A 15,851-nucleotide genomic window follows, 5' to 3' on the forward strand; every position below is an offset into this window, starting at 1 on the left:
TGTTTCAGTAGTGGAGTGTGTCAGTGGTAGTGTAGACTGCAATTGCCAGTACTGAGGCCTGGAGCAAACAATGTTGTGTTTAATGTTTTGTTAAAAAGAGAAGCATTGTTCCAAACTGCACCAGAGTCTGAGTGTGTGTGTGTGAGGGGGCGGCCGGGGGAGCTGTTTATTGAAACTCTCATGTGGTAGGCTAGCAGTTCTCTTCTGAGGATGGGTGGGGTAGGAAGAATAAAATAGGGGGTGGTGTGTGGGAAGTCCACTGGAACTGTCAGCGTGGCTGAGTACACTGTTTGATGGTTAAAGGGGTTTAAAGGGCACATGGAGGTTGGGAAGAACTCCATACAGAAAAGAGAGACCTGCTCAGAAAACTTCAGCAGAAGTTACTGTGACTCTTTCAGTCTTCTGTACAGTTTCTCAAAGGACTGTTTCTGTGTCTGTGCATTCCACCTTTCCATTCAGAGTGCAACAGGGCCAGTCTTAGACCAAATGGCACCCCAGGCAAGAAGGTTCTTTAACACCTCCCACACTCCATTTGTTCAACTTTTGAATACAGACTACCAGAAACATTTAACTTCAAACATTCTATTTTCCCTTTTGTTGCTAACAACAAAAACAGCACCCTGAGCCCAGCTCCTCAGGCAGTCGCCTGGGTCACTTGCCCCTAAATCTGGCCTTTAATGTAAAATAAACATGATGAATCGAGCTTTTCTAAAGGTAAAATCAAAAGATTATGATCCTTTTGAAACCCATTACCAGTAAAAATTCCTTTTATGCACATTTAAAATATACACACATTATATACTTGGAAAGAATAAAGATGCTTGTGTGTTTGTATAAAAATCATAGTGGGGTGGGGGCATGAAGTGAGATACAATAGGAACACCATAGTTTGATGGCCAAAGAATTGCCTACGTCACCCTATAACCACACATGACAGAATTATTGCCCCAAGAGATAATATAAGAAAATAAAACACAGAAAAATAATTTATTTTGAACCAAAAGTTAAAATTTTATTTTGAATAGCAATATCCCTCCCAAAAAATAAAAAATAAAATTCCTTTTATGTAGTGAAATATCCATTTGAAAATGGCAAAATAAAGATATTTCTCTTATTATTCTCTCCTAGTTATTGTACACATTTAATCTTATCTGAATAGCAATCTAGCTTGAGGTTTAATACTCCAAGAAGCCTAAAAGGTGTATTGGCTTTTGAGAAAGCAGAAAAGTCAATCAGAGCTGTGGGGTGGGTGGGTTTGGTTTTTGGCAGATGGACCTATTTGAAGCTGCCCAGGATTAGGAAGAAGTGGGAGCTCTCGGGAATATCATGATGTAAGGGGAATACTGCTGTATGTCCCATAGGAAATAGATTCAAACACATCAACTTGGCAAAATGCAGCACTCCACTGAGATATTGACATTTTAGGAAAGGCCCATTACCGCCCAAGCTGCAGAACTCACTCTGCAAAGCTGATCTAACTTGGTATAGCTGGTTATCTTGAAACCTGCTAGGTGCTGATCCTGCAACTAGGTCCAAGTGAGTAAAGACCTCTCTGCCCATGTACAGCCACAGTGACTTCGATGGAGCTCTGCATGGGCATGGATCCAGTTGCAGGATCTGGGTCTTTTGTCTTTAATTAAATGAACATAAGCGATATAGAAATAAAATAATAGAAAAATATTGACGATTTCTCCTTATAATTTCTGCAGTTCATTTAGGGAGGGTAATGTGGCTAAGGATTAATGACTTGTGTCTTCAGGGCCTGGGAGGTGTTGAGCAACCTCAACACCCATTGAGCTTAGCAGGATTTAGGTCTTTTATCACGTTGTAGGATTGGACTGTAAAGGCCTGACCCAAAGCCCACTGAAGTCAATGGATGTCTTTCATCCACTTCAATGGGCTTCAAATCAGACCCTGAAGGAGAGAGACATCACACCAATGCTGGAGTTCATCATCATCCATTCAAATTGCTTCCTCTATCAAAGCCAGTTTATTACTATACATAAAGTATACCTATATTTATTTGTATATAAATATATTATACTGTTATAAGTGGTTCTGAAATACAGGACAGAAAGCAAACAATTAACTTGTTTTGATACATCACATTGCACTAACATACTGTATCTGGCACCTGCCACAAAGGCTGCTGTTTTCATAGTCACAATCATTTGTGTTTTACACAGTCTGTTACATAAAACTGATTACCTGCATACAGGAGGAGTTTAGCTCACTTAAGTGTTTGTCAACTAATATATTCTCCCAAGACTTAATTTTATGAGAGAGAAGAAACATACGGAAATCAAGTCTTCAGGGTCAAACAAATCATAGAACAATTCTGAAGTTGTCAAACACTTGAGTGGGACCAAGGAGCCACTGTGCAATTAACTACTCAACAAATTGTGTAGGGACAGACCATTTCACCGAAGCATTTTCCACCAGCCACAGTAGTATAAGCTATATAGGATACACCCCATTTACATTAGACTAATTTTTAGAAAGGTTGCTAATCCACATTTTAACCTCTCACATCTAATGTCCTAAGCACCCTGATTTGTAAATGGCTTTTATCAGTAATTATCATTTCTTGGAAAACAGGAAAGGATTGCCTTGTCATATCTACTGTAACATACATCCTAATCCATGATTCCAACTACTCAGGTTGCTTGTTGACTGTATTCCATCTGCATGGCTGTGTCCTTATTTTGTAAGGTAAAAGCAGTTAGTTTACTGTGACTTTCTCCTGGTGGGCTCCATGGGCGTAGCTCTCCTTTGCATCCAGTCACTCTTATGTGCTATCTGGGAGATCAGACACAAATCATTTGTGACTCTGATGTACAAATGTTTGTAAGCATGGGTTATTTTCCCACAGGCACAGCTTAAGGAACTTTCAGACTTACCCTACTTTTTGACATTTTTATTAACCAGTTGAAAATATTTTCTTTAAATAGTCACTATACAATATCACTGCTCAGCAAGAACCAAATTCTGCTCTTAGCTGTATGAGTGTAAATCTAGAGTAACTCCACTGCCTCCAGTGAAATTATACTGGATTTATACCTGTGTAAATCAGAACAGAATTTGGCCCCAGTGGGCTGAATTCATAATTGGTGTAACTTCCTTGACTTCACAAGGCCAAATGAATCCCATGAACTGTGCTGCCAACTGTCATTATTTTATCCTAGGTTTACAATACTTAGTGTTTTTCTTACAGTCTAAGCTCCTGGAGTCATGTGACTACAACAGAGTCTTAGCTTTTATTGAAAAAAGATAAGTCTCTAACCCTCATGTTTGTAGAGTAGAGGTTGAAACTGTGACCCCCTAAGGCTCAAAATGCTGAAGGCAAAGAAAAATAAACCCAACACTTATTATTTTTAAATCATGATTTTTAGGGCCTGACTCATGAATTTTGAACAATTTGGATTGGCAATACTGCATAAACTTCAGTGGAATTACACCAGGACTGAAGCTGGCCCCATAGGTTTAACCCTGATGTTATTAGGATAAATGACGGGGGCCTGAAGGGGATGTGTGCTTTTTTGAAACTAAAAATAAAAACAAAGATTTTTGTATTTGGACTTAATCTAATTTAAAGGAATTGAGACTATCACATTTTAATCCAGTGAAACTTCATCAGTAAAAATTCTACTATACAGTACTGCAATATAAATAAGACATAAGTAAATGAGTCCATGGTATGGCATCAGATAAAGCAAATGACCGTTCAATTTTCAGTGCAGCCGTCAATTTACTCAAATATACTGCCAAATACGACTCTGATCCTGCAATCCATTAATAAGTAGTTCTTATCCGAGTAGTCCCATTTATTTGCATGAAGACTTTACTCAGTAGTTGAGTTCCCATTAGGGTGACCAGACAGCAAGTGTGAAAAATCGGGATGGGGGTGGGAGGTAATAGGCGCCTATATAAGACAAAACCCCAAATATCGGGACTGTCCCTATAAAATCGGGACATCTGGTCACCCTAGTTCCCATTGACTTTGGGGACCTCGATATCGATATGTACTTGGATTACTACCACACCTTCACTACTGTTACCCATGCTAGCTTTAATCTTTGCCTATCCATGCTATACTCGCAACTTCATTTGCTCTGTAGATATATTCGTAGAGGAGTAAAGTATTACTCACTGCGTGAAATTCTGGTTTTGTTTAAGTAAATGGCAAAACTCCCAGGATTTCAATCTCATCCTGTATGTTTAAATACAGTACCATTTGTTTTTCATCTTGACAAATTAAACAAAATATGTAAAATACTGTATATTTTTTGAAAATACTGCACAGAAATAATTGTTTTAAAAAAGTCTACTGTATTATTTCCCCTCTATTAAACCACTGAGATTAGCCCATAATACTTCACCTATCTATGGTCTAGCTTCTTATTTGTAATGTTTATTGAGCCTTTAAATAAACATAAAATAAATTAAAATGAATGCAATTTTTCCCATTATTCAGATAAAAGAAGTGGCATTATAGAGTGAAAATGTTAGCCTCATTCAAGTCAATGGCAAAACTATTGATTTCAGTGGAGTCAGGATTTCACCCCTAATTTCAAAAGACATGTGGGTCACTTTCACTTCCTTTTTATTTCAGCCTGCATAGAAATGATTAGAGACCATAGAAACACAGAACTCAACATCTGAATGGCACAATTGTTGGCTTGTTACTGATGCTTCTGTTCTGACTGAATTCAAGTTTAATTTTGTCTTTTTCATCCTTAATGATTTTGCTTCTCTTCAGTTACTTCTACCTTTAAGCCCGGGCAAATATTAAGCAGGAGAAAACAGCTTATTGTGCATTATAATTATCTACTTCCAAATCTGTGAAATACCACCGTTTACACATTTAATTCTTTTTGTCTAATAGCTCTTATACAGTAGTTCTATCATTTAAGCTCACGTTATCTTCATTACTGAATATCACATTTTGCTCTTGGTTGTGTACCATAAAATAAGGCCAGAACATCAATAACGTAAGTAACACACATGTAAACTTGTTTTTCTGCTTGTTATAGTTATGGGTAGGCCCCCAAGGACTTTCTGATTCTTTTAAAAGCATTCACATAATACGGAATGTAACTTTATTTTTTTTCTTCTTCACATAATGAGACACTGAAAGCCCTTCTCGTCTCTAATAGGATATTAAGCAGCTCTGTTTTTATGAATGTCAGCACAATTAAAGCCAAAATAATAGTAATAATACTTTGTACTGTACAATCTCAAATTAAAGCAAGAAAGATAATGACAACTTTTGCATTAACCAGAAAATGTGATTCTCTTCCACTGGACTTTTTTCTTGTTGACAAGTCACATAACATGTATATGGGTGTAGTTGTGTATATTCTATGCAGAACAGCAACCCCTATTCTGTTCATCTAGTTCTTCTAATTGTTTAGTCAAACTACCAAACCGATACAATTTAGAATACTACATTAACACATTTAACATCAAGTTTACATACTTGCTTTTTTTAAATACTAGGAACTTGTACACATTTTATTTGGCTTTGTAAGGACTGAAATGTTACAGATAATGCAATCTACTTTTCTTTGAAAGAATATGGCTCTTATCAACTAACTCTCTCTGAGGTTCAGAGTGAAATACCTTTTCTTCTATCTGTAGCTGACTTGAGAACAGGATGTCTTCTTAAGTGGTCAGCCGGATGCTACAGTACAGATTGTTCTTAATTAAGGATAATTCTCTCCGGACATTAGAGTTAAGCGGTTGCAGCAAAATTATTTCATTTAGACTAATTTTTCTATACAAGTCTCAAGAAAAACTATTCCAAGTATGTTTTGTTGTAGTATCTCCACATGACCAGAGGAGGGCACTTTAAACATCTTTGCATTGCTCATGAAGCAAATGCAGAAACACAGTGTTACCCAAGGTCACATACAGTCCTGCCGAATGCTATTAAGGTTGCAGAGATCTTTTTCTGAAGTTCACAAAAATATAAAAGATGTGCTATAGCACAGGGCTCTATTCTGCAGATAGAGAGAGTGCCTATCTCTAGCTCTCTAGATTTTCTTCTGATTCCTCCCCACCTTCATTTTCTTCAACTTCTATTATACTGCTGATTAATCTGAGACTCACAGTTAATTGTTAAAAATATTTGGGGGTTCTCTCCCTCACCCTCCCCACCCACTGCTCTGTTGCTAGCCCCAAGTGATTTAACAGAGATTGATTTAACCCTCTGTATTATTCTGCTGCAGAAATTCCTTGACTTTGATGCACTTGGAGAAAGCACTCTCTGAGATATGATATGTATTACAACAGCACATCTCATCACATTAAAATCTTGTAAAATTACTGGTCCCCTCTGCCTGCTCAAAGCATTGATGTTGCATACCAGATCTGCATGCACAGCATAGTACAGAATGGGGAAATCAATCTTTTATCCACTACATTCACTACTGCAATGGAGTTCAATGACTTTCCATAATAAACATTCAAGATAGCCATTCACTTTTCATTTTTGGGGTAAACATGTCAACCCTTTAGGATAAAGTTTTTAATTTTGTAACTGTACTGGTATCATAGACACAAACAGTTTGCTCTCTGCTTTGTTTTGTTCAAATTTAATGCAGAAAAAAGATTAGAAAGGATATAGAAATAATTTGTTTTTAATAAAAGTCTTTCTTCCATCTTTGGGGAAGAACAACGCTTATTTTCCCTCCCACAAAATGTTATTTTCCTTCCTTTTTCAGAGCTGACAGGTACAAGAAGGAAGATGTCTTTCCTCAGCAGTCCTTTGAGATGGAGTAGAATTCAGTGAGTCCTCACCATGATAGGATCATAAACTTACTGGTTTAAACCAACCTAGCTGTCCCTAAGCTGCCGAGTTTTAGCTGCACCATACATGTTTCCTTGTGCCATTTTCTTTTGTTTGTTTTTATTTTGTTTTTCTTGATGACCCTGAGCTATGGCTTCTGTCTTCTTTATACCACTAGTCAGCCTTCCTTGCTTTTCTGGTTTTGCCGATGTAGGCCTCAAAAAAGAAATGGCAGAATAACACGAAGTAGCTGAGGTACATGAGAGAAGACCAGATGATGTTCTGAACATGGGAGTGGCACTGCCCCTGTTGCATCCAGGAGAAGACCAGGTAATTAACTACACAACCAATCAACATCTGAGTGATCTGTGATAAGGTGATGAACATGGCAAACTTGCGTGAGACTCTGAAGCCAGCAGCCCGCAAGGCATAGTAAGAGTACATAACGGCGTGGACCCCATAGTTCATGGTCATAAACCAGCCACCGCCAGCCACCATGTCCTTGTAAGAGTACCAAGAATAAAGCAGCACCGTAATGTGGTGGTACCAGTGCAGGAAGATGAGTTTCTGTTTCCTAAGAATAATGAATATTGTATCTCCTGTAAGAGAGAAGACAGGGGGGAAAATATCAGAAACAAATCAAACTACTTTGTAATTCTAATGTTCTGCCAAGTTTAAAATGGTGGGAAGTTGTTTAGATTGTAGCGTTTTGGGGCACTGATGAAAACCTCAGATCTAAATACCCCATAACTTTATTGGAATTTAGAAACAACTTCTGTATGTATGTCCAGAGCCAGATTTTACAAGTGTCCCTTTAGCTTTATGATTGGGAACCAAAACTCCCAGGTCCAAACACTGTCTGCACTGGTAGGGTCTTTGTTCGAAAAGAACATAGGATCCAATCTTTGTGACATGACTAACTGCTATTTTAAAATGCTACTGCTTAATTTAAAGACATTCTCTGCTCAGGAGGCAATCTGTGAAAGTCTCTCGTAAGCATTGTATTTTTAACTTGTGTTTTGATGTTCTGAGCACAAGCAATGTCCATTTGTCTGATGCAATGTCAGGAAACAGTGGTATTTAACAGACACCAGGAAACCACGTGTAACAAACCAAAAGCTAATTATAGTAAGGGAAGACTGACTATGTGTTGTCCCTGAGGTTATAAGGCAGAAAATTCAAGTCAACATTTTCAAACCTAGGTGCCTAAAATTAGACCCCTAATCCTATATTTAAGCACATGAATGAAATTATCTGATTTCCAACCCCTGCTCACATGAAAGTCAATGAGTGGTAGCTGCTCAGTCAGTTTTTACTAGGTGCCTAAATATGGATTTAGGTGCCCAAATTTAGATACCCCAACCCCCCAGGTTTGAAAATTTCAATCACAGAGCACAAAGATTTTGTATCACTGGATCCTGGCATATAGGACAAAGTGAAGAAAACTCCTTATGGACCCATCCTTTCCTGGGTCTGTTTGCCAGTGGAATTACAGTGGGGTGAGAGCAGAATCAGGCTCTGTGGAGTTACACAATGCAGTGACAGTCATGGGTAACTCAGGGAAAAGTTTGTGCCATTGTGTTCTCACCAATAAATATCTAGACATCTGTGGTACTAAGTGTTAATATAAATAGGAACAGGAGGGACTATACAAAATGTTTTTGTAGCAAAGTTCTGTGTCTGTATAACTATTAAGAAATCTGTTTAATATACATGTCTGTGGAGTTTGTATAAAGAATATTATAACTTGAGCAAACTATTGTCAAATCGTTCACTGTTGATCTACACAAAAGTCATTAACAAACAAAGAAAGTGAGTCTCTCTGCAAAAGGCTTTAGGTTTTTCCCTCCATGCAAGCAGAATTTTTTGAACCTAACTGCCAGTATTGTTAAAGGGACTGTAGTGGTTGGGGGGATGGGGAAGGGGGAGGGGGAGGGAATATAACATAAAACAATGAATACAGTCAAATTTTTCAAAATGATTAGTGACTTTGGGTCCTCAGTTTTTTGGCTGCCCAACTTGGGACACCTGCAACGGGGCTGATTTTCAGGGGCATGTGCTCAGCAATTTCTGTTAATAAGGTCCATTTAAGATGCCGCAAAAACCTGAGCCAAATCACTAATTATATTTGAGAATCTCGGTTGCACCTTCCACTGACACTTCACTCAGAGCTCGCACCCAACCATGTCTGAGGTTTTGAAAAGTTTCTGGGACTTTTTTTCTGCCATTGGTTGTCATTGTAGCTTGACTAAAAGTACTAAATAATGGAAATCATAAAAAGAAAAGTCCTCTGCTGTTTCTAGCCAAACTGAAGCAGGAAGTACCAGACATCTCAAGGGAGAACCTGCTCTCATGAGAGTTTGAACTCATTTTTTAAGACTCAGGTCAATACATTTTGTACTCAGTAGCTCCATTAATGGCAATGGAGTCATTCTGGATTGACTGACTAGTGTGACAGCATCAAACAGTATGAATAAGTATCTGAATGCTTGGTACTTATGCAAATCAACCTGAAACAGCTGCATTCACTTATTACTATGCAAAATGCTACTGTATATATAACCTGTACCACTGGAGAGGGAGTGTATGTCTAAACACTTCCTGGTTTTAGAGAGAAAACGGGGTAATTCTGAAATACCTCATATCCCTTTCTTCCAAATTCTCATGCGATTGCTGCAGAAATATGTTTTAGTCTTCTTTCCACTTACTGTTTCTTTCCTCTCTTCCTGCTGTTTGCCACTACTGCATTGATCTTAATTATTTTATTTATATGCATATGCTCTTCTTACAGACAGTGATTTATAGGGGGGCAAAAGTGTAAAGCATGAACCACAAAGTGTGTTTATATGTGCATATATCCTTGGAAAATCCAAAAGATGAACGTTAGTGAGGGGGTGGAACTAAACCTATGCCTTAAATACACAGGGCCACCCATGGGGGGCGGGGGAGGCAAGTGGGGCAATTTGCCCCGCAAGCCCAGGCCTGGAGGCGGTCCGGGTCTTCAGAGGCATTTCGGCGGCGGGGGGCTCTTCAGTTGCTCCGGGTCTTCGGCAGCATTTCGGTGGCGGGTCCTTCAGTGCTGCTGAAGACGCGGAGCGACTGAATGGCCCCCCGCCGCTGAAGACCCAGACTGCCGCCAGGTGAGTACAAGCGCCGCAGCTCCCCCGCTTTGCCCCAGGTGCCCTGAATCCTCTGGGCGGCCCTGTACATATACCTCTACCTCGATATAACGCTGTCCTTGGGAGCCAAAAAATCTTACCACGTTATAGGTGAAACCGCTTTATATCGAACTTGCTTTGATCCGCCAGAGTGCGCAGCCCCGCCCCCCTGGAGCACTGCTTTACCACTTTATATCCGAATTCGTGTTATATCGGGTCGCGTTATATCGGGGTAGAGGTGTACTAATGCTACAGTTACACACACTTCTGTTTGCTACATTAGCTGCAAGAATGCCGAGTCACATTGGTTAGAACCTATATTTCTAGCAGATAGTTCCTAATTTTAACAAAACCAAATCTAAGTGGGTTTTCGCGTAATTCAAACAATAAGAAACCAAAGAGTCTGAAACAGCATGAAGGGGGCCGTGTGTCTTCTTGTCTCATGTGCTGATAAATTGCTAATCGGAAATCCACTGAACTGAGTTTGCTGCTGAAATACAAACCTATTCCTGCTGTTTATCTGTATTTAGTGAATTCTGCTGCTCTGTGAGGTTTCAGTAAGCTGCAACCTCAGTAGTGAACTGGAGGACTACTGAATTGTTATCTCCTACTTTGTATTAAGACCATTCTCTCTCATACTAAGAAGTCCTATGAGCAGCAAAAGTACAGGCTTGGTACTAAACATAGCAAGTATATTCTTTACAGCCTTACAAAAACTGCTGGAGAGAAAACCATTTACAAAATCTGCCTCCAATAGGAGGGTGGGTGGAAGAACTACAATACTATCATAAAGGTGTTTATTTTCTGTCTGCAAGAAGCAAACTGTCAACCTAGGTTTCTGGTGTGTTTAGGGGGGGAAACCACAATGTTCCTGTGTGTACACACACAAAATACGGACAAATAAAACAGAACTGAGGTAGAATAGGCCCTGAAGCCTCTTGCTTCCATAGCTTGATGTTATTGTGGTTTTCAGATTTATATACAGTAAGACAGACACTGAGTCACCCTGCAAATCACTCTATTAATGTTTATCTGTAATGACTGACTGCTTCAGACATGGGGCACCCTGTACAGTCTGACGGAGTTTTTTGTGGTTATTTATGGGACAGGCCTAGATAAGGTTATGGAGGAACCTAGTGTATTGCTCTATACTGGGTTCAGGACCTGTCCCCATGCAATCAGTCAAAGTACAGTGATAAGCCCAAGGCTATGCAACTTTCCCTTGACACTGGATACAGTCAGTATGATGTCTATTCTTGGCCATTGAACCTGTGACCTACAGAGCTTAACCGTGAACCTCAACAGCTTGAGTTTAAGGACCCTGGCTGAAAGCTGTAACAGATTAATCTCTGCTGCAGACAACACGGGGCACGGCACTGAACAATGAGTTACATCAGGTTTTCTTCACCTGCTGACTAATATGTATGTTCCTGAGCTACCAGCTGCACAAAGTTGAATAGCCCCAGGAACCTGGACCTAAAAGCACTTCTATTTTTAGATGGAACCTCTTTGATTCCTTCTCCACCCCCCAATTTCTACTGATCCTAGGTGGCTTTTAGGGTGATGTCCCGTGGCCATATGGAGTAGTCAACCGCTTCCTCTCCTTATACTCCAGCCTGGATAACTTGTTCTGGTTGCACATTCTGGGAATTTCTATTGAACTTTATTTTTATTCTGAACAAATTGCATCAGGAGTATGGGCTGGATTCTGCTTTCACTTACGCTGATATAAGCGAAGAGTAACTCCACTGAGGTTAATGCCATTTTACTGGTGAAAAGCTCATAGCAGAGGATGTATCAGACCTTAAGTATATCTGTATGTTGGTTGTTGTTCAATTTCAGTCAAGAAGTCATGGTCACTAGCTCAGTGGCCGATACCCAGCCCTGGTTGGTAGCAGACTACCCAAAAGCAATTGATTTTTAGTTATGTTCAATGAGTTGATGGTCACTAGGTGCCCACATAACCAAAACCACAAACACTAACTAGCACCTATCAGCCATCTCAGAAGAGACCAAGGACTGAAGACAGATCTACAATTTCATTCCTATATGTCACCTGTCCAGATCAGGCTTGGGGTATATTAGCAGGGTAGTATGGGGAAACTTGCATTGGCAATGCCTGTACTATATCTGAGAGAGCACTTCATGGTCCAGCACTGCTGAGCTAACAAATTTAACAAATACTAAATTTAGAAATAGGGGTCAAGGCCCAACTATTTTGCAGAAGGCCTGTGTATATGATCCTTAAAGTAAAGGAATGAAGTTTCCAATGCCCTGGCTGGTACAACCATTAGATAAAGGCTTATTTATCTCTAGATAAGGTGAGAGGAGAAACAAGGAACCCTATGAAGAGATAAATGAAAAACAATGCAAGGTGGGCTTATTTGACACTGTCAGTTATCTTCTATGGGAGAAGAGATTGCCCCAGCATGAATATTTTCCTTAATCAACAGGTGACAGACTGCCCCCAATCTAGCAGATAACACTAGGTAACTCTCACTTCCACTATGAACTGCTAATAGGGGTTAGGTTGTCCCTAACCCTAGCATAGGTGTTTAGAAATAGTGGGGAAAACAAAGGCACAAAAGGTCTCTCTGCCTCCTTCCATACCCTCCAAAAAAGTCAAGGAGAAATAAGGTCCCCTGTGCTTGGGGGAGCACAGAGACTGCTCCATCCATTGCCCCTAGTAGTACACTGTGCCCCAGAGAGGGGGCTGGGAGGTACAGGGCCAAGAGCCTACTTGCCCTCTAAATTGGCCCGTGGAGTTAGCTGGGGGCACTGGGAACGAGCAGGCTGTACCATCCCAGGAGTACTGGGGAGCTACAGAAGGGGCACAATGCGTGGGCTTCATGTGGTTCTTTAATGTCCCCAACTCAGAGCTGTGCTAAATGCCACGGGTTAGCCCAGGGGCATGAGTTAACTATGCAAAGTCCCAAGCTTGTCTAAACTGAATCAAAACTGCTAACAATTAACGTGAATTGACCTGAGGGGTTTGAGAATCATCTTGTTCAACTTTTCATTGCTCTAAACTTAGCTCAATTGAGCGTAAAGCTCAGCGACTGAGGAATATGGGTGGGGTTTGGTTTGGCTTTTTAATTTACAAGCCTGAAAAGCGGTTTTCAGCAGCACTGAATGGTCTGCATGTTTTCTGTATAAACTCTTTTGCCCAAAATGTGCACATTAAACAAAAACGAGAGCAGGGGTACTCACCTAGTTCGGGTGCTTTGCTTAGCACAAACGCGTAAGCCCAGAATTTGCTGACAGGTCCATTGTAAAAACTCTGGTCACACACTGATTGCTTCAGGCCTTTGGTCATCAGAATGTACAGCATATAAGCACCAGTTCGAACAGCACCAAATATACTTCAGAATAGAAAGAGAAAATAAAGAACATTCACTAGTTACTTAATAGCTAGACTTAATCACTTCAAATCATTATAGTAAAAAGCTAGTGATGGTCTTATTAGCAGTTTGGGGCCAAATATTGATTTAGGTGTATAGCTAGAGTAACTTCACTGTCTTCAAGAAGTGAATCTGAACTTCCAGAGTGAGTGGAGAATATGGGTGTTTTATTGGACTGAAATAATACTACAGGTGACAGTCTGGTACAGTCACATCAGCTCCCTGCTTTCAGTCCTAGGGAAATGCTACTTCAGGTGTCAAGAGTAGATGGGAATGTCTCCTTTAACTCTGAGTGTGCAACCTGCAGAATTTTGATCTTACTGGCTGGGAAACTGCACTGTGCACAAGCAGTGAGTTTAATAGCAGCTTGCATTTTTTATTGTTATTAACTCCCTACCGTGGGTTTCTCAGTGTGTTCTTTCATCTGTTTTCTGTGCCCCAGTCCTGCAATGAATTTCATGCAGGCGGAATCCTGTACCCAGCCAGAACTCCACTGACTTCAGTGGGGAACCTGCTTCAAGAAAGGAGCGTAAGCTTGTAAATGCTTTTGGTAGAAGCTCTGGCTGACTTCATTTTGTGTCTCAGACACCACCTGGCACATTATTTGCTCTTAACTCATTACTAATAGAGGAACTGACAAACTAGCACTAGACAAATTCATTTCATGAGATGCACAAATCACCCTCATTTCCTTAAACTTGTTTGGACAGCCAGATATGTTGTGTTCTGTAAATGAGGTATATTAGGAAGTACATTATGGTGTTAATTAGTGTCATTGATGGAGGAGCTCATTTTAGATTACAACTGGCATACAGGTGGCACTATTGAAACCGTTTTGCTTCAGCAACACCAGCTGTACCATCATCTAGTAGCTGAGCAGGTCTCCACTTTGCAACCACTAGCCGTTGGCTCAGTAACCAGAAGGATGAAAGGCCATTCTGGATGCATTACACTCCAGCTTGAAAACCGAATGGGGAGAGAAACTGAAAGGCTTCTTTCTCACCCTGCTTGCTAAGTTACAAGAGCAATCATGCATACTGGTTAGCTGAGTGGCTTCACTAGCATTTCTGAAGTCCATACTTTGAGGACTTTAAGTAACACAAGCAGCCTGAAAAAAGTTCAGGCTTTTCACAATCTGAACGCTCAGGCATACAGAATTCACCACACTGGATCACTGTGCCCCACCACATCACCTCAACTAACACTGCCTTGCATCACTTCAGCCAACGTCAGCTCACATTGCTGTGCGCCAGCATGGCCTTGCATCACCTCCCCCCATCCCTGAAGTCCATCGTTGTCCCACAGCACCATGCTGCATCGCTGTTCAGTTTAACTGTCCTGCATCACCTCCCTCATCACTGTGACTCATCCCTTCCCAGCATCACATCCCTGCTGCCTACCTCACATCATGTTGCCCTGCATCGCCTCCTCCATCCCTGTGCCTCATTCCCAGTGCCCTGCAACATTGTTCCCACTCACTGGTTTGTGATACTGCCCCATCACTGCTCCACATCACCAACTCCATCACTTCTCGGCATCTCTATGCCCCTTCACTGCCCCCATTACTGTGACCCACCAGAGCCTCCCATCACCTCCTCCATCACAGTCTCATATCATTGTGCCCCCATCACTGCTGTGTCACTGCCCCCATCTGTGTGACCCATCACTGCCCTGCATTCACCACCTGGCCCATGTCTCCCACTCAGCTCATGGTCCCCTGTCATGGACAGCCACGTGAGAGTAACAGGGTTGATGTGATGGATTTGACTGTGGAAATGTATGCATATAGGCAATACATATTAATCACCCATGCAAAAAAAGAGGAAATATGGTGTACATTTTTAACAGCCATTGGGACAGCTCACCTAGAGTTATGGTCGATTCTCCATCACTTGCAGGCTTTAAATCAAGACTGTATCTTGCCAGAGATATGCTTGAGCTCAAACAGAAGTTATGGGCTTGAGGCAGAAATTACTAGTTGAGTTTCTATGACCTGTGTTACACAAAAGGTCAGGCTACATGATCATAATGGCCCCTTCTGGCCTTAAAATCTGTGAATCTATTAATCTAGGTCTTTATATCAGTTGTATAAAGTCTCTTGACTTCTAGACCTACAGCATAAACAGGTATGTGTAAACTGATCATTGCAGGCCAGCAAAACACCATCCCCACCCTCACCGCCATATACAATATTGCACAAGAACATTGTACCAGACATTACAGTGGTTTTTAACTTCCTGTGGAGCATCAAGTATTGGGTTCTTCACCTGTGCTGCACATGGAGGGAAATGTTGCTTGCTGACTCCTGCACTGATCACCTTATATCTTGAAGCATGAGGTTTGGGTATTCTATTAGTATATATAACTACAGGTGTTATTAATGTACAAGTTATCCTGTTCTTCTAAAGGTCAAGCTTCATTGTATGATACGATGGTGATATCATCATTTGTATTGCAATAGCTATTAGGACCCCCACTCATGGACCAGGACCCCATTGTGCT

The 15,851-nt window shown here is 40.7% G+C and overlaps 1 protein-coding gene across 3 annotated transcripts in view; it reads right to left on the minus strand.

Annotated features, from left to right (window-relative positions):
• Window positions 1–1,020: 1,020 nt before the first annotated feature.
• The window catches only part of ELOVL6 (ELOVL fatty acid elongase 6), a 138,106-nt gene continuing 123,275 nt past the window's right edge, over window positions 1,021–15,851 (minus strand). For all 3 annotated transcript variants that reach the window (XM_034772342.1, XM_034772344.1, XM_034772343.1), the window contains exons 3-4: window positions 13,159–13,310; window positions 1,021–7,389 (exon numbers count right to left, since the gene is read on the minus strand). In XM_034772342.1, the coding sequence (XP_034628233.1) occupies window positions 6,965–7,389; window positions 13,159–13,310 (577 nt within the window). In that variant the 3' untranslated portion in view covers window positions 1,021–6,964. The remainder of the gene's footprint in view (window positions 7,390–13,158; window positions 13,311–15,851) is intronic.

Source organism: Trachemys scripta, chromosome 5, assembly GCF_013100865.1.
Source record: "Trachemys scripta elegans isolate TJP31775 chromosome 5, CAS_Tse_1.0, whole genome shotgun sequence".
Taxonomy (NCBI): Eukaryota; Metazoa; Chordata; order Testudines; family Emydidae; genus Trachemys; species Trachemys scripta.